General features: G+C 46.9%; 2 protein-coding genes across 3 annotated transcripts; both read right to left on the minus strand.

The window, feature by feature from the left end:
- Positions 1–4,086: 4,086 nt before the first annotated feature.
- Positions 4,087–7,966, minus strand: LOC125515291 (wall-associated receptor kinase 2). Of its 2 annotated transcripts, XM_048680737.2 has the most exons (4): positions 6,983–7,966; positions 6,415–6,582; positions 5,073–6,294; positions 4,087–4,485 (listed from the first exon to the last, which is right to left on the minus strand). In XM_048680737.2, the coding sequence occupies exons 1-3, from the start codon at positions 7,878–7,880 to the stop codon at positions 5,096–5,098; spliced, it is 2,265 nt and encodes a 754-aa protein (XP_048536694.2). In that variant the 5' UTR covers positions 7,881–7,966; the 3' UTR covers positions 4,087–4,485; positions 5,073–5,095. The 2 variants fall into 2 exon arrangements, with proteins under 2 accessions (XP_048536694.2, XP_048536693.2); XM_048680736.2 differs by lacking the exon at positions 4,087–4,485 and having other exon boundaries at positions 4,957–6,294.
- Positions 7,967–14,984: 7,018 nt separating this feature from the next.
- Positions 14,985–16,943, minus strand: LOC125512922 (laccase-19-like). The gene is made up of 3 exons (XM_048677985.2): positions 16,681–16,943; positions 16,233–16,597; positions 14,985–16,150 (listed from the first exon to the last, which is right to left on the minus strand). Exons 1-3 carry the CDS (start codon positions 16,941–16,943, stop codon positions 14,985–14,987), a joined length of 1,794 nt encoding a protein of 597 aa, XP_048533942.2.
- Between the last annotated feature and the right edge of the window lie 2,002 nt (positions 16,944–18,945).

Raw genomic sequence — 18,945 nt, forward strand, 5'->3', positions numbered from 1 at the left:
CGGGAACATAACACCGATATGACGGAAACTAGGGCGGCAAGAGTGGAACAAAACACCAGGCATAAGGCCGAGCCTTCCACCTTACCAGATATATAGATGCATTTATTAAATAAGATATATCGTGATATCCCAACAAGTAAATAAATGATCCAACAAGGAACGGCCTCCAATCTTCACCTGCAACTAGCAACGCTATAAGAGGGGCTGAGCAAAGCGGTAACATAGCCAATCAACGGTTTGCTAGGACAAGGTGGGTTAGAGGCTTGGTTCAACAATATAGGAGGGATGACAAGCAAGTGGTAGGTATCGCAGCATAGGCATAGCAAAAGAGCGAGCATGTAGCAAAGCAAAGATAGTAGTGATTTCGAGGGTATGATCATCTTGCCTGAGATCCCGCAAGGAAGAAGAACGAGTCCATGAAGAAGACAAACGGACGTAGACGAACGGATCCTCACAAACGCGACGTTACCGAAACCAATCCGAAGAAGCAACACCGGAAAGAAGCAAACAATCCTGGTAAACAACCATCACATAATCATGGCATGATGCACAATCGAGTATGATGCATGTCCGGTTTAATGAAGCATGGCATGGCAAAGTGCACAAGCAATCCTACAAATTAAGTGGAGCTCAATATGCATCGGGATGCATATTGACAAAACACCACATCAATTATTTAGTTCTCTCTCGTTATGTACCCCAACAATATTAAATGTTGATTAACATGGCAAGAGGTGAAACATGATGAAACTATCTAATCTAGGCAAGTTTAAATGAGGCCGGAACAACAAAACAACAAGTCCGGAAAATCCCCATGTGCATATATTAGGTTTGGTACTGTTCTGCCCTAAACATTATTTTAGAGTTGTTAAACATGCAAGATGAGTGCAACATGTTAAACTAGACATTTTTCTACCCCATTTACATATATAATTTATTAAATTCGGAGTTACGGTGAATTAGTTATGAATTAAATCATATTAGCATGGCATAGGAGCAAATTAATCCAAACAACATTTTTAACATTTCAAACATTGATGAAAGTTGGATATTATTAATCTACACAAAATTCTGAGCAAGTTTCATATATAAATCATTTTAATCCGATGCACGGTTAGTGAGTTATTAAATGCATGAACTAGGGGGACTATTCTGCAAAACTGGCAATCTCTGGAAATATAGACAAATCGTCCAGATCTGGAAAAAAACGATGCGGGCCGAATCTGAGGCAAGCCCAACAGCAGGAAAAAAACAGAGGCGGGGCGCTGGGGGTGTGGCCTCACCCATGGGCTTCGGCCCGTGAAGGAGGAGAAGGCAGGCCGGTGGGAGCAGCGCGCTGGAGCTGGGATGGGCCGCGGGGAAGGCGCGGGCCCACGCGGGCGGAGGCCGTGGTCAACGGGGCGCTGGAGGCGTTCGTCCATCTCCCGACGTGGGCGAGCGGCGACGGCGCTGGCGCGGAGGAGCTCCGACTCCGGCAGCACAAATGGCGAGGCAGGACCAGGAACGGGCGGATCCAGTCCCTAGCTACCGGATCTGGCCGGAGATGGCAAGGGTGGCGGCGGTCCATGCTTCGGGCGCCCATGGCGGGCTTCCATAACAGAGAGAGGAAGAAGAGTTAGAGAGAAAACGAAGGAGACAGGAGAAGGAAGGAGCAGGGGGCGGCGCGACCTGGTCGCCGGTGGCGGGGGCTCTGGATCGGGGCTCCTCCCGAACTGGAGCTCGGGGCGATGCGCATGGATCTTGAGTGGCGGCGGGAGCCTCGGGCCCGGGAGGGCCTGCGGCGGGCCTCACGGGCCGCGGCGAAGTGGGGCGGCGCGGGCGCTGACATGGCGCGCTGAGATTGGCTCGGGCGACAGTGGAGCTGACGTGGCGCTCCCTGATTGGTCCGGGTGACGAGGCAGCGGCGGCGGACACGTCCAGCGGCGGGACGGACAAGTCCGGCGGCGCGGGGAGGAGTGGATCTAGGGTTCATCCGCGAAATGATCCGAAATTTCGGGGAGGGGTGCTTTTTTATAGGTAGAGGGAGTTAGGAGAGTCCAAATGAGGTGCGGTTTTCGGTCACGCGATCGTGATCGAATGCTCTAGATGATGGAGTAGAGTTAGGTGGGTTTTGGGCCAAAATGGAAGGGTGTTGGGCTGCAACACACACGAGGCCTTCTCGGTCCCTCGGTTAACCGTTGGAGTATCAAACGAAGTCCAAATGGTACGAAACTTGACAGGCGGTCTACCGGTAGTAAACCAAGGCCGCTTGGCAAGTCTCGGTCCAATTCGGAAATGTTTAATCCCCACACACAAAAGAAAGGTAGAAATGACTACCGGATGAGAACGAAGCGCCGGAATGCAAAACGGACAACGGGGAAAATGCTCGGATGCATGAGACGAACACGTATGCAAAAGAAATGCGCATGATGACATGATATACAATGCATGACATGCAAGCAATGACAAGGCAACAATAGCGAATAACTGAACGACACCTGGCACATCGGTCTCGGGGCGTTACACGCTCAAACCCCTAAAAATAACTGTTTTTTTACAGTTTTCATCGGAAAAAACAATAGACTAGAACCCCTTAACCCTCAAACCCTCAAATTTTTTTAAAGGTCCAACCCTCAAACCCTCTCCCAATCCTCAAAAGTAAGGGTTGGGGAGCAAAACCTACCCCAACCCTTATTTGGCGGTTATCCTCGCGCCGGAGGGAAAAATCCTCCCAACTCCCGCGACTGCCGCCGCTAGTCGCCCCCGTCGCCGGCGGCCGCCCCGTCGACCTCCCGCGCGCAACGACAACGTCGTTCATGGAGAATATTCCATTATAAGGGTTGGGTTTGAGGGTTCTAATCTTTGCCCCTGTTTTTCAACCCGTAAAAGTGCACAAAAAAAATCATTTTTGGACCCTTAAAACGCTAGTGAGGGTTTGAGGGTTTGAGAGTTCTACTAGTAATGCTCTTAACCGCATCCAGGCCCCGCGCGATGGAGACCCGGCCTGCCCCCACATGACATCTACTTGGCGGCTGTGCTGACCCGATGCGACGGCAAGCCAGCGCTGCTTGATGTGACGACGACCTGGCAGCCTCGGTGTTGGCCTACGCGACAGCGACCCGGTGCCCACGGCACTGCCGCGCCCGATGGCAACCCGGCGACCTAAGCGCTGCCCTGAGCCGACGGTCTCAGCACTGCTCTGATCCGAGGACGAATCGACGGCCTGGATGCTTCTCTGATGCGAGGGCGATCGGACTAGATGATCTGAGATGAACTTGTCCTCATCGCCGTTTAGGCCGTTTGGTTTAGAGGAATTTCATAGGAATTCTAGAGAATAAGATTTTCATAGGATTTTTTTTCCTTAAGAGCTCTTTGGTTCATAGGAATGGATTTCTATTCCTATATAGGATTGGTTTCTATCCTTCACATTTCATAGAAAATAAAAATGAGCCTAGACTCAATGGAAAAATTCCTTTAGTATGCATCAAATGACATCTCGTTTTTTATTTCTACTCATAAGATTTGAGATACATATCATCTCATTTCCTACAAATTTCCTATCCCTACGATAATCCTATCCTATAAACCAAAAGAGGCCCAGATTTGTTTTTCGTGAGAATATTTTCGGTCACAACTTTTTGTTGTGAGAATCTTCCTGGTACGAAATCTACAACTCTTCTATAAGCTGCTTACACAGAGAACGCAGGTCCAACTAATTCTTACACTCTCTTAGCCTTTTGACAAGAGCATTTTTTGCATGCATAAAACTCATGTTTCTTCTCACTGACCTGGACAGGAATAAGGAACATGGAACTCTACCTGTCAGCGAGCATAAATTTTCTGTTGCTCTGAATCTCTGATCCTGTCGAGGGTGCACACAGGCTCGGCAATGGTCGCAGGTACGAAATGTTGTGGGCTTGAAACTGATGAACTGATGCTGGATTTCCTTGTTCTGTTTGTTGTTCTATCTTGCTGCGCATTACCATTGTATTATGAGTTTAATTAGGATGGAATCTAACAAGTGCAAACTTGCAGTGTCACTCGTTTTGAGCACAACCTTAGCAGTCTGGGGCTATGTCTGTCGATCAAAACACATCTCGGTCCTGTTCAAGTCTCGTTTGATGTTTCCTGAAACTGTTTATGCTTTCCCTTATCAACAGTGCATCGCACTGACGCTTTCTCAGGAACTGAGCTAGTTCAAGCTGAATGCTCACTGTTTTCTCCCATTATTACAGCGATGCTGCCTTACAATTACTGAACTTAGGCGTCGCCATACGTAGTAACTTAAACATCGCAGATCAATGCCGCCTTACTTGTTGAACAATATATATTAAGCATCCTTGAACAGACCTAGTGATGGTCAATGCCACGGAATGCATGCATGAACGCTCTGTGATGTGATCTCTTCATAGGGAGCGTTCGGTGGAAGGGGCGGGAGCTTGAAACCCGGCACAGGCGTGATGAACTTGCCTTCCTCCCTGATGGTGTCACGGTGCCTTTCCTCGCCTGATACATCAACATGAGGGCACATTCAAGAATATCCGCATCAGTGAAATACAATTATAGGTAAATTTGTTAACAATGATGTGACGGTTTTGTTTGCTTTACTCTGTTTGCTTGTCTTTCCGTGACCCTTTTTGTACCACAAGAAAATTATCAACCCAATGATACAGAGTCCTCTATCTCTTTGCACCCAAGAAATGGTAAGGCGGGCAGTAGAAGCAGTGTCATGTTTTTATTAAATTTGGTACCATCACATATGCGCAGGAAAACATTCGATAGAGGCAGTCTGCCTACCGTATTGCTAACAAAAACTATTTATACAGAAAACATAGAAAGAAAAAACCTGATAGAAAGAAGTAAAATGGCAGAAAACAATAGAAAAGACCAGAAGAAACAAGAAAAGGAACGAAAAAAACACATTTATTGTTCAATTTAGTTTTTTTGAGAAATTTGCATTTATGTTCTACACTCTTCTCTAATTTAATGTTTGTATATTCATAATATTTGGACAATACAACTGTTTTACAGTCTTCTCCAATCTAGTGTTTGCGTCTGCTACTATTTCAAAAAGAATTCAAGTCGAGATATACCTTTGCGAAAGAACAAACACAGTCTACAAGCTTAAAGTATATGTGCTACCCCCTTCAAGATCAAGGACATCTTGAGGCCCAAACATGTACTCCACACCCCGTTCCATATCCCTTCCAAACAAGCTCTGCCCTTCCTCCGAATCACTGCCACCAACTTGACCCCACGGGCGCCGCTGGTACCTCCTTAGCGCCTCCAGCCTCTCCGCCACCTCCTTCATGGCCGGCCGCTCTTCCCCGCTCACGCTCACGCACCGGGTCACGATGTGGGTGACTTCTTCCAACGCCTCGGGCCCCATTTCCTTCCTCACCTGGACGTCCAGGAGCTTCTCATGCGTGCCGGCTTTCACGGCCGCTATGAAGCGCGACACGAGGCTCCTATCCTCCGGCCCACTGAAGCATATCGCTTTCTTTCCGGTCAAGAGCTCCAGCAACACGACGCCGAAGCTGTACACGTCACTCTTGTCTGTTAGCTGGCATGTCATGAGGTACTCTGGGTCCAGGTACCCGCAAGTGCCCTGCACCAGTGTTGCGATTTGGACCTCATCGCTCGGCGCCAGCTTCGATGCCCCAAAGTCCGAGACTTTGGCGGTGAGGTTGCTGTCGAGGAGGATGTTGGCGGTCTTGACATCTCCGTGGAGGATCGGCGGTGAGGCCGACGTATGCATGTACGCCAATGCCTCTGCCGACTCTGCGGCTATGCGGAGACGGGTGTCCAAGGCTGTGTCGTTGTTAAGCTCCTTCCCGTGGATGAAGTGGTAGAGGGTGCCATTTGAGACATACTCGTAGACCAACATCGGCACCTCCACGTCAAGGCAACAACCAAGCAGCTTGACGACGTTACGGTGGTTGATCTGGGAGAGAATGAGCATCTCCCTCGCGAACTCCCTGATATCGGACTTCTCCATCATCTTAGACTTCTTGATCGCCACCACAGTCTCGTCCTCCAAGACGCCCTTGTAGACTATTCCATGGCCGCCGCGTCCGAGGACCTGGTCTGTGGCGAAGTTGTTGGTGGCCTTCTCGAGCTCTTCTTCCGAGAATATCTTGAACCCGCCGCCGCCTCCTACAGAGGTACCTCTATTGGAACGCATCTGCTGCTGCAAGATGACGCCTCCATTGTGCTCGAAGAAGTTCCGCTTTGCTTTGATCAGTTTCCTCTTCTGGAGCCCCAAGTAGAGCCAGAAGCACATGAACACCGACAAGAATACCCCAACGCTGACTCCTAAATATGACATTGCATACACGATCATTAGCTTAGATTATTGAGAAAAAATTACAGGAAGAACCAACGATGGAGATGGAATATGTTGCATGATGACCATCCATGGATCAGTGTGTTTACCTATGACGGTTTTCAGAGCTAAGGTGAAATTGTCCTTTGGCCTGCAGCCGTTCTTGGCGGTGGCACCTCCACTTGTACCCGGTGGGCATTGGCAAGTGTGGCTCCCCGGCGTGTTTGTGCACACACCGTAGCACGGGTATTCGTCTTTGAGATGGCACTCGTCGATGTCTTCAGTTTGCAAAGCAATTTCAACATCATTTGTTCAAACAAATCACAAAAATGTACTTCCTCCGTTCCTAAATATTTGTTTTTCTAGAGATTTCAACAAGTGACTACATACGAAGCAAAATGAGTGAATCTACGCTCTAAAATATGTCTACATACATCCGTATGTGGTAGTTCATTTGAAATCTCTAAAAAGACAAATATTTAGAAACGGAGGGAGTACTTGTCACAGATATGGATGTATCTAGATATATTTTAAGTCTAAATACATTCATTTCTGCAACAAGTAATTTGGAATGGAGGGAGTAGTAACAGAGCACAACAGCTATACTATATAGTGTTGGTTTCGTGTGGCTAGCCCAAAAACTGTGGTGTTGGTGTCAGAAATCAGTAGGATGTGTACCTGCACATCCGCTGTCGAGGTAGGGGTTGCCGTCGTAGCCCTTGGGGCAGCTGCACCGGTACCCGGGGCCGTTGGTTGCGTCGACGCACTGGCTGCCCACGCTCCGGCAGGCGAAGTCGGTCGCGTTTTGGCCGGCGGCGCTGCAGTTGTCGATGTTGCGAACGGCCCAGTCGAGCACGAGGGGCACCGCGAAGTCGTCGGTGCGGTTGAGGAAGACACGGTCGGTGTAGGTGAACCACTCGTCCTCGACGAGGAACACGTAGTGGCACGACGTGGCGTTGGTGGTGAAAGCGGTTGAATCTTTCGACGGCGGGAAGTTGCGCAGGTAAGGCCCGAAGAAGCTGATGTCGGCGGGTATCTCGCTCTGGCAGCAGCCGACGCCGGTGCACGGGCCCGGCATGGCGTATTGCGAGGGGCGGCACACGGACATGCAGCCGCTGACGTAGTATCCGTCGCCGTCGACGAAGTAGCCGAGGTTGGGGCAGCCGAGCGCGACGAGGCGGTTCTTGGCGTCAGAGAAGCGGTAGACGCTGTACTGGAGGGACATGTAGCTGTTGGTGCGGTCGACGAGGGCCCCCGTGGAGCTGAAGCACTCCCGCGTCGCGTTGAGGTAGGCGCGGGCCTCGCCGGACGCGAGGGAGAGGCCCGCGAGGTGGTGGTCGAAGCCACTGACGGTGAGGCGCGGAGGGGAGCCGTGGCACTCGAGCTGGAAGCCAGCTCGGCCATCGTCGCGGTAGCAACCGGCGCCGATGCCGAAGGGGTATGAAACGGTGATGTTGCCGCAGCTGTCGCGGCAGCCCGGCCGCGCCACGGGCGGCCGCCGTCGAGCTGACGCGGGTGCCACTACCAGCACATGTAACAGCATCAGCAGGAACAGAACGGCGGCTGCTAATGCCATTCTTGATGTGTGTTTTCTTCTCTGGATACTCTGCTTGGATATAGCTAGGTCGACTGGTGGAGTGTGTGGTGTGTGTAGGATATGAAAGCCATGGCCTGCCTTGACCGGGAGACGCAGCATCTCAACTCAATGCCATGGTCGTTGAGAAATTGAACACGTATGACAGCGACATACGCGTCTCGATGCTGCTGGAAATAGGGAGCAGTCGAATCTCAGTCGACCCGCCGGCTAGAATGTTCATATCTCGAATAAGTAAATTTACAGGTTCCGGTACCTACTGGTTAGGAATCCATCGTCAAACGCTTGCTTTGAGACTGATATGAAGACCCCACCATGCTATTATCTCTCTTTTAGCAATACAAATCTTATACAAACGGCTATACAAAACTGGATGGGGTGTCAGGGGACAGGGGGAGAGAAAACAGATACACCACGGCTGCATGCACACACTAAATACATGCACTTTGTTTTTCATGTGACATTTTAAAAGGTTGATAAGTTTTGAACTAAATATCCAGTTTCTAAACTTTTAATATTTTGAATTCAAAGCGACAAGACCTTCAAAACAAGACCAATCTTGGATACACTTTGGCTAGTTTGAATCTAACTGTTTCACTCATTTCAGGAAACACAGTTCAGTCAATTTCACATCTTACATTCTTAAGAAGTTGCTCTCCGCTACAAGTCATTCTCTTAACATGCAAACGGTCCAACTCAGCATGCCATGTCATTAGATACCGGCCAATCACAAGTCAGCGATTACATGGGGGACCCACCAACAAATCAGTGATTAAATTATAATCTGCATGTAGTCATTCCCTGGTCACCGAAGAGACCATCTTTTCATCTTCAATTTAGTTACAACTACAGAACCCACCCACCACAAGATTTTCTTTTTGAGAAACACCCACCACAAGATAATCAGCGTTAAATGATGCACTGAAGCCCAACAAAGAAGCCCTATAATCTCATTAAAAAGCCCAACCGTCTCTCTCTCCTAATATATAAAGAAACAATCTTTCCGTGAACGAAGAACCCAATCGATCTATAATAAAGAAACAGTCTTTCCCTGGAGAACGATACAGTGCGACGGCTGTATAGAAAAGATGCAATCTCGCCGTGTGGTCTGGTCCTCTGACACGACCGCTGGTGTTCGGCGCATATGCCGGTTGTAGTTCCTTTCTCGGTGTAGACCGTTCTGGTGCCCTGTAGCATCGTAGACATGGCTGCGGTGCTGCTGCATTCCCTCTCTCTGTTCCGTTCGCATTGAATCGGTATGGCGCCCTGTCTCGTCGTTGAGATGCCGGTGGTCGTCCTCCTCTCTCTGTCCCGAAATTTGAATTCACGCTGCGGTGGTGCTTGCTATAGAACATTAAAAAAATTGAATTCAAATTCAAATTTCGTCCGAAATTTTTCTGGAATTTTGCGGTTACCGTGGTAACCGGGAATTTCGGTGCCCCGTGAGAAAAAACGTGCACTTGGGATCCAAATCCTTGATCCAGTCTGATCTAATTTACAATAGTCCTGTGTTGGCTTCCTTTCAGGCTACGGGTGAAACTGGTGGGTGGAGACGTTGGCCAGGTATTTCAACCAACGATGCCCACTCCTCTACTACTCATCTTCTACCTTCATATTTTTCATTTTTTCTTAACACGCTAGCTAATTTGATTCGAGTCATATTCGTGTAGTTTGATTAGATAGTGGTTAAGGTATGCTGACTTGCTGAGTTCATTTGGTTACATTAGCACGGAGCTATGGCCCATGGGTGGGATTGGGTAAGGGTATGCTGATTCACAGTCAGCACAAATCAATCCGTCTGTGGTGGATTTGATTGTTGTAGCACATCCGCGGTATCGAGCAGTAACAAACTCCAGTGCAAATCGATATTTGAAGCACCACTGCAGGCAACCAGAAGGTGCCCCTACTTAGAAATTGATGTGATTTACTTTCAGATTTTAGTACCTATTATGCTTTTCTTATATAGTATGTAAATTTTGGGAGGAGAATTGATTTCAGTTTCAGATGTTGCCGAGTACTATTATTGGCAGCTCTATTGTTTGTCCTTAAGTATTTTTGTTGGCGTATTTTTGGATCAGTTTCTGGTCGTTCATGCCTTTCTGTTGTCCTTCAAATGTTTTGTTTGCTAATTTTTAAAAAACAGGCTCTATTGGTTCATGTGCTTTATTTTTATTTTTATTTTCTTTGCAAGCCCCGAACCTTCTTGGTACTACCCGCTACATAATCCCTCAAATGCTTATTTATGGAGCAAGCGGGACAAGAAGTGGAGGAAGGCGAACATCAGTGACTCATCTTTTTCCAAGAACTGTAAGATGGATTGTCACTGTTTTTTGCTCCAGCGACGGTTGACATTAATTTAGTCGAGATTAGAAATGCTAAATTGTTTTATAACCATGTTTATCAAGGCACATAGATGTATCTTGATTTGACCTCAAAGGTCCTGCCTCTATGTTGTGTTACTGACCGAGCGTGTGTGTCACTATGCTTTCCTCTGTTTCAATCTGTCACCATCAAATTCACAGGGAATTCTCCATTGATTACCCCTACGTTGCTTGCTAATGTGATACATATTTTCTATTTTTCCTCAGTACATATTATATATTGGCTCCTTTCTGCTACCACACTATGTTTGCATGTATACTTTTGTTACAGTTTCCTTTCGGTTTCCATGCTATTACAAGTACTTATAAGAGACATGCTGACAAGAGGGGCAACGAGAATCATTTCCTTCCAACATTTTAGTGTGTGTACTCATATGAAAAACAAATCATGTTTTTCCCAGAGAGGTTGCCTACTGTATTGCTCCAATATTCGAACCCTTTGTGTTACTAGGATGTGTTAAATTAATCGTACTTTGTGTTTTGTGTGGAGGCACGTTTTGATCTATGTGTAGTATGCCCATTAGTTGATACCACATTTTTTCGGCGAACGAATGTTTTATCCATATATTTAAGAGAAATGTAACAGATCGTGATATCTAATTATCTATGGAAGTTTACTTTTTGTATTGATACCAGTGTTTTACTAGGAACCAGGGTTTTAATCCATATCAATATTTATGCTTCGGGTTTTCCCCAAACATTGGTTTCCTCAAGAATGTTTTGTTATTTGGACGTATATTTGAATAAATGTTCAGTTATTGTATTGATACTTTTATTTTTAGCACGTAATTCCCGCAGCAACGCGCGGGGTGTCATCTAGTTACACTAGTTTTAGAAAACATTTTAGTCAATTTCACATTTCACTAGATCCAGAAAACACATTACACTCATTTACAAAAGATAGATTACATTCATTCTATAAACCACATTAAACTCATTTACAAAGATAGATTTCACTCATTTCAGAAAACACATTATACTCACTCAAATGAAATACTATATTTCGCTCGTTCCAAAAAACCTTGTTCACTCATTACAAAAGATACATTTCAAAACTATTTCACCGTGCGCTTGCTAAACTGATATTACACTCATATAAAAAATGATTTCACTCATTTCAATAAACATAGTTCAGACTTATCTTATGAAATAAGTTTCTTTAGCATATTTCTTATGAAATAGGTTTGTTCGAGATATTTCTTTTGATCTAGGTTTCTTTTGAATATATGTTTACTCGTCATCACAAAAATAATTTCTCAGTTCCAGTAAACTTATTTCACTCAAAATCACATTTCACTAATTTCAGAAAACACATTAGACTCACTCAATTGAAACACTATATTTCATTCGTTTCAAAAAAACCTTTTTCACTCAGTACAAAAGATATATTTAAAACCTAATTTCACTGCGCGCTTGCGAAACTGATATTTCAGTCATATAAAAATTAATTTCAATCACTTCAATGAACATATTTCACTCATTTCTGGAATACTATATTTCACTTGTTTCAAATATGTTTCACTCAAAAACTCTATTGACATTCTATATTTCACTCATTACAAAACTAATTTCTTTCAAAGTTTTCACTCATTACAAAGATATATTTTACTCATTTCAAAAACTCTATTGAAATACTATATTTCACCTGTTTAAAAACACTAATTTTCACAATTGCTTGAAATGCAGACATAATTGATTTGACTCATTTGAAAGTTTTCACTCATTCAAAAAAATCCACTCTTCTGAAAAAGTAATTTCACTAAAATATACTCTCACTCCTTCTCAAAAAATAAGTTTAGCTCATTTCAAAAAAATAATTTCATTAAAATCAAAAACTGATTTACAACACTTAATTAATAGATTGAGCGAAATAAGTGAATTGAAACGTTGAAATTTAAGAAATATATCCATGAATGGTCTTGTTGTAAAGGTCTTGACCTCAAAAATTGAAATTGTGTATGACCCATTTGATATAAATTAATTAGCTGATTTAATCAGTTGATTAGTTGTCCAGGACATGCAAGTGCTATGGCATCCTGGCGTCCTAGATATGCACGTGGTGGGACATCCTGGGTGGTGGGACCTCGCGTAGGAAATACACAACAAGATCCTAGGGAAAGGGTGGAATACACCTACCTATTAGAGCATATACAGCCGGGCACCCTAAACCCTCCTTAATTATTTGAGCGGCCCACTCGGTCACTGACCGGTCACAAAATTTCAACCCAGACAGACACCTCAAACGCCTGGGCTGATCGGCACCCCTCATATCTAGCCCAAATATAGGACGGATATGAGGGCGTGATACGTCTCCAACGTATCTATCTACAATTACAAGCAACTTTATATTATTTTTTGGGACTAACCTATTAACTTAGTGTCCAGTGCCAGTTGTTGTTTTTTGCTTGTTTTCTACTTTTCAGACTATCAACACCAAATGAAGTCCAAATGGAACGAATTTTTTTGGAGATTTCTTCGGGTGATAAGAGACCCTGAAAACTTCTGGAGGCCACGAGAAGATGGACGTGGGGCCCACTAGGCATTTGGGCGCGCTAGGGGCCTCTGGCACGCCCTGGTGGGTAGTGGAGCCCACGAGCATCGTCTTGACTACCTCCGCCTATATAAATACTCTAAAATCCCCAAAACCATAAGGGAGTCCACGAAATACTTTTTCTGCCGCCGCAAGTTCCAGAACCACGAGATCTAATCTAGAGGCCTTTTCCGACACTCTGCCGGAGGGGGAAACGATCACAGAGGGGTTCTTCATCATCCTTGCCGCCCCTCCGATGATGCGTGAGTAGTTTACCACAGACCTATGGGTCCGTAGTTAGTAGTTAGATGACTTCTTCTGTCTTTATACAATGTTCTAGGTACCGTCACCGGTAAAAAACACTTTACGGTTCATATCTGCACATCCATGTAACTAGGCCTTCATGCAAACACTAGCTCAAGACTCTCACATGAAAACAATAGATAGGCAAAAGTAAATATGGAACAATGTACAAAAAATGTGTATCTTAGTTTTGGATTTAAGAAAAGTATACAAACCACAAAAGTTGGACACGCAAATATTTGAGCAACTCTAAGCTCAGCAATGTGTGATTAGGCCAAAAGAGTAAAATAAAATTTCAACTCATATACATGTGTAGCGAGTGGCTGATGCCAATTTCAATAGATTTTAGGGATTTGGAAGTTTTCCGTAGATGTAACCGAATGTAACACCCTAGATATCACAAGCAAGCAAGGCTCACACTAAACAAGCTAGCAAGCAGTAAACACAAAGCTAGGAAACAAGATAACCAATATTACGTAGACGCCTGATGAAATCCATGTTCTTCAGAGAATGTAAATTTTGGCCGGCTAGGGTTAGTACGGGCGGCAAATGCAACCATGGGTATCTTTTTCCTTCTTGAAGGTGTCGTTTACTTCTCCCATATCACAGGTCTCTTTGGCTCATGATCGTTGCTACGGTTGGTAGTGGATTCTAGTTTTGTTTAGGGTCTGCTTGTATTCGTCGTTGAGGTTCTTGCATCGTTGTCATGTGGTCAACCTTGATTTCGTGTACTTTTTTGGCTTAGTTTTCCTTATAAATTGGGTCAATTCTCTTTTTCTTATTGAAATCACAGGAGCACCATGCCCTCTGGTGAGGTTCCGTAATAAAATGTTCTTGGCTGAACATTCATATTTGTTGCAGAGACGAGTGAAACACAAAGATATGCCCAACGACACTGCATCTCTCTTCTTCTTTGATAGCCTCGTCCAGTGAATGCCCAAGATAACTCATCTTGAGGTGACATCAACTTCCCAAAACAAATTTAGACACTTGAAAGCTTACACGCGACTTCAACCATCTAGGACTCCCCATAAACTCAAGAGTAACAAGATGGGCAAGTGAATTGCTTTTTGGCTTGGTTGAATTATAGATCGGTGTCTCTTCTTGATTTTTCTAACTTGATTCGGATAATGAGGCCTTAGGGAGGAAGATCGCAAGCTTTCTAAGAGCATCTCCAACAGGTGCAGAAAAAGTTTCGCTCCCTAAAATAGTTTTAGCGTGTCACTATAGCACTTTTAGCGCGCCAGGCCCAACATTGCTTTATCAGATGCCCAAAAACGCGCGTCCAAAAAACACGCAGTGTAAATTATGAAGCGCGTGCAATCCGGCGCCTCAAATTTGCAGCATGCGATAGCGTTTTTCAGCGCGCGCTCAACCCTTTTTTGCGCGTGCATTATTTTACAGCTTCTGCCGGAGCTGTCCGACGCCCAAAAAACCTGAATTTTAGCGCGCGCATCAGTTTTTGGGCGCCTGTTGGAGATGCTCTGAGGTAACAAATGGTCTGGTGAGAGAAAGAGTGGCCGTCCTCATTATGGGAAAGAATTGTCTTTCAGCATCCATCGACATCTCGCCGGTAGGAGTGCCGGCACAAAAATCAGCATGAGGGCACATGAAAAACATGTGCAACGGGGAACGACAATACTCCATCTAGGAGTACATTATTTCGTGCCATAAAAACATGAGTAGATGGTTAATAAACAATGTCAATACTCAATATACAATACTAAACAATGTCAATACTTAATAGAATACTCCGCTGAAAGGCGGGGAAGAATCATCTAGGAGTACATTATTTCGTGCCAAAAAAGAATTCCAGTATATTAGGTACATAAAATGGTGATGCTATTTGGTAGTCCATGATAGGGAGCGCATCTATCTCGTGCACTTTGGCAGATCCGAAGGTGGTGGTGGGAGAGTGGTCTCGAGCGTGGGTCCGTTGTCCACCTCAAACACGGCGGCCATGCCCATGGCCATGTGGAACTCGAAGTGGCAGTGCAGGAACCACGCCCCGGGGTTGTCGGCGACGAAGCGGATGGCGGCCCACCCGAGCCTCGGCACCTGCACGGTGTTCTTCATGGGCGGGTCCACGAGGTTGTAGCTCCTGACGTCCCGGGCGGCGTCGTAGTTGCCGTGGCCCTGCGCGAGCACGAAGAAGTCGTGGCCGTGGAGGTGCATCGGGTTGGAGTCGCTCTGCATGGTGGCCGTGCTCTGGAAGACCACCTCCACGGTGGCGTTATGCGCGAACCGGCGCGTCATGGTGGCCTTGCGCGTGGGCTCGAGCTCCTCCATCTTGCCGCCGGGCACGACCGGTATGAGCACCGGGTCGGTGAAGTTGAACGCCCTTGGCGGCCTGCTGGGCAGGTCCTGCACCGGCACGCCGTTGTTGTTCAACTTGCCGCCGTAGTATCGCGCTTGGAGCACCGCCGTGGTCTCCGGGAGGTGGAAGGACACGTTGTTGATGTAGGCCACCTCGAAGGACTCCGGGTTTCCTCCTCGCTTGCAGGACGTTTTGTTGTTCGTGCACATGGAGCCCTTGCCCAGCGTGAGGAACAGCCGCTCGTCCACACGATCCCGGACCTGAGGCAGCAGCGGGTTACCACCAGGCTGCAGGCCGGTGAGATTTCCATGGAAGTAGAAGGTCGTGATCGTGTCGTGCTGGTCAGGCATAGCAGGCATGAGAGGCGATTTCTCTGTGCAGTTTTGCGCATCGCTGGGGATGTTCTTGTACTGCACCACCCCTCTGGAGACGAATTCCGGGATCTGCGGGTCAGGCACCGGCGGCTGGTTGGCCAGGGCAGCCATGTAGTACCGGCAGGGTCGGGCGTCGGCGACCATGAGCACGTCAATGGTCTCGCCGGCCGCGACAGCCACAACGTCCGTGGTGAAGGGCCTCACGTAGTTGGCGTCGGCGCCGACCACTGTGAGCTTGTGCCCGGCGACCTTGAAGTAGTACTCGGAGAAGAGCGCCGCGTTCACCAGCCGCAGCATGTACGTCTTGCCGGGCTCCACGTCCAGCACGAAGTTGTCCTCTGCTACGCCTGTAAACAGAGCATGCAGAGGTTCAGTACGCTTTTCATGTGTTCACAAGTCGATCGGAGGAGTATCAAACAAACAGCTTACCGGAGCAGTTGTAGAGGTCTCCGAGCTTGCCGTTGATGGCGATGGCGGCGGGGTTATCTTCAAACGAGCCCCCGATGGAGAAGTTTTGGTCCACCTTGACGAGGTCCCTCTGCCACCACTCACCGATGATGACCGGGACCTCCACGTCGGGCTTGGGAAACGGGTAGGCGCCGGACCTGGGGCGGATGACGATGATGCCGTGCAGGGTGGCCCGGAGCGCGGAGACGTGGGAATGCCGCCACAGGGTGCCCTCCTGCCCGGTGACGTCGAACCGGTAGGTGAAGGTCGTGTTGGGCTGGATCGGGCACTGCGTTATCATACCGGCTCCGTCCGCCCAGCACGTCAGCCGCTGCTTCACGCCATGCCTGCAGTTGCATGCACGCGCGCATGTTAGAGGATCAACCATGAAGGAAGAAGATAGCTTATGCATGCATGCGTGGCCGCGTACCAGTGGATTGTTATTCCGTAGGGTGACTGGTTAACGAGGTGGACGACGACGGTGTCGCCTTCCGTGGCCTCCACCGCCGGGCCGGGGAACTGCCCGTTCACCACCGTCACCAGCGTGTCGTTGCACAGATGCCGCATGCGCACCTGGTTCACAACGAACGTGTGCTCGACAACAGCCGCATCGCCGCCAGCAGCCGCCGAGAGGAGGACGGCGAAGAAGAAGACGACGAGGCCTGCTGCCACGGGGGGCATGATCTTACACATGTTGCCTGCTTGCTGCCCGCCGGCTGCTCCACCACCTTCTCGAGCTATCAGGCTTAATTGTTGTTGCTTAATGCTTGTTGCAGTAACCCTATCCCGAGGTCATATATATACTACACCTGGCAGTGGCAGGTAGACCCTAGATGGCTCGTGCATGCGCTATTACAGTCAAAGACAGGGATCCAGTCAGAGGCCAAACTAGATACGGTCAGAGGCAGATTCCTGTCTGTTGGTTTATTAACAACATCACACGCATGGCATGATGTTACACATACATACATCATCTAGTTGGAATAATAGATGGGATGATCACGCATCACAGATTGACTCCAACATCGAGGTTGCACCATACATGGTGCATCAATGCCCAGTACAAATCTTAATCAAACATGAGAAGACGGCAGTGCAGATCTGCCGGAGGTGCCACACAACTTTGTGGCGGAAGTCAGGTAAGAATCTTTAGTCTTTAATTTAACCAACAAAAACATGTGTAACAGACTTGGCGATACGCTGGAGATTGGCGTCATGCCGTCCTTCCTCCTCCTGATTTCTCCTCTTGATTCTTCTTCTTCTTTTTCTGATCCCCAACTGCTTCTCTAATCTTCCATATCCTTTTCTCTTGTTTCTTCAAGATCTCAACAATTCCCTTCTCTAATCTTCCTTATCCTTTTATCTTGTTCCTTCCAGATCTCATCAATTCCCCTGCTCCAACTAGTGAGGCTAGATCCTTTGTATCCAACCCATCAACCGATCTCTCTCCGTCTCATCTATATTAGCGGATTCCTTGATCGATTCTCGCTCACCAGCCTCTCTGCCTGCGCCCTTCCACCGCTGTGGCATCGCGCCTCCGCCACCACCATCCGAGACTCCTATTGCCTCAACAGGATTTCCTTGTGGTGTCGCCGGATTCCCGCGTCGAATAGGGAATCCTCCCCATCCCTCAGATCCGTCAGACTATCGGCCAAGTGCTGCTGGAGCGCCTTGGCCTCGTCCTTCTCGCTTGGCTAGGACAGCTAAAGGAATCAGTTTCTGAATTGGACAGAGAGCACGGCTGCTTCGAATAGGAGCAACACTTTCTGAAATTCGTGTATGTGGAGAAGCTGAACTGGAGTTGTGATTGCCATGAAGCTCATTGGCTGGAACTGTCGTGGCATGGGCAAGGACCTCAGCAGCTCTACTAAGATGGAGTACCTCGCAAAATTGATGAATTCCACCTGTGCTCAGGTAACTTTCGTATCTGAAATTAGAACATCAAGGTACAGTTCTTCTCATCTTAACTCTCGATTTAATAATAACGATAGCTTGGTAGTTCCATCTATTGGTTGTTCTGGTGGTCTTTGGATACTTTGGTCTGATGAAGTTTGTGTCTCTGTCAAGTTCTCTAATCATTATATGATTTTAGCCCTTGTTGTCAATAAAATTACCAATGTGGAATTTGTTCTGGCTTGTGTTTATGGAGATCCCCATCATCGCCACACTAACCTAATTTGGGATCATGTTCTAAATTTTGTTAATGATAACATAGGGAAGCCAATTGTTTGTTTCGGTGATCTGAATGATATCATGTGTGATACGGAAACTACTTCTCTCAATGTGAATAAGAACCGTATGCGTGCTGTCAATAACTATGTCAAGCAATGTGGTCTGTTTGATCTGGGGTTTAGTGGACCGGCTTATACTTGGACAAATATGCGGTTCTCCTCAAGACCTATCTTTGAAAGGCTTGATCGTTGTCTTGCCAATGCAGATTGGTGTGTTATGTTTCCTAATACTAATGTTTTTAATTTACCAATCATTCATTCGCTGAGTGATCATGCACCTATTCTGATATCCACTGATTCTCAGTTTCGTAGGCCTAAACTACACTTTAAATTTGAAAATTGGTGGACTTTTGAGGAAGATTTCCAGGGCATTGCTAAAAATGTTTGGGACTCCTCGGTTAATAGACCATTCCATGTCAGAACCAATAACCTTGCAGGGACATTGAAAAGGTGGTGCAAAAATA

Source organism: Triticum urartu, chromosome 6A (genome assembly GCF_056163025.1).
Source record: "Triticum urartu cultivar PI428250 chromosome 6A, HENAU_Tu73, whole genome shotgun sequence".
Lineage (NCBI taxonomy): Eukaryota > Viridiplantae > Streptophyta > Magnoliopsida > Poales > Poaceae > Triticum > Triticum urartu.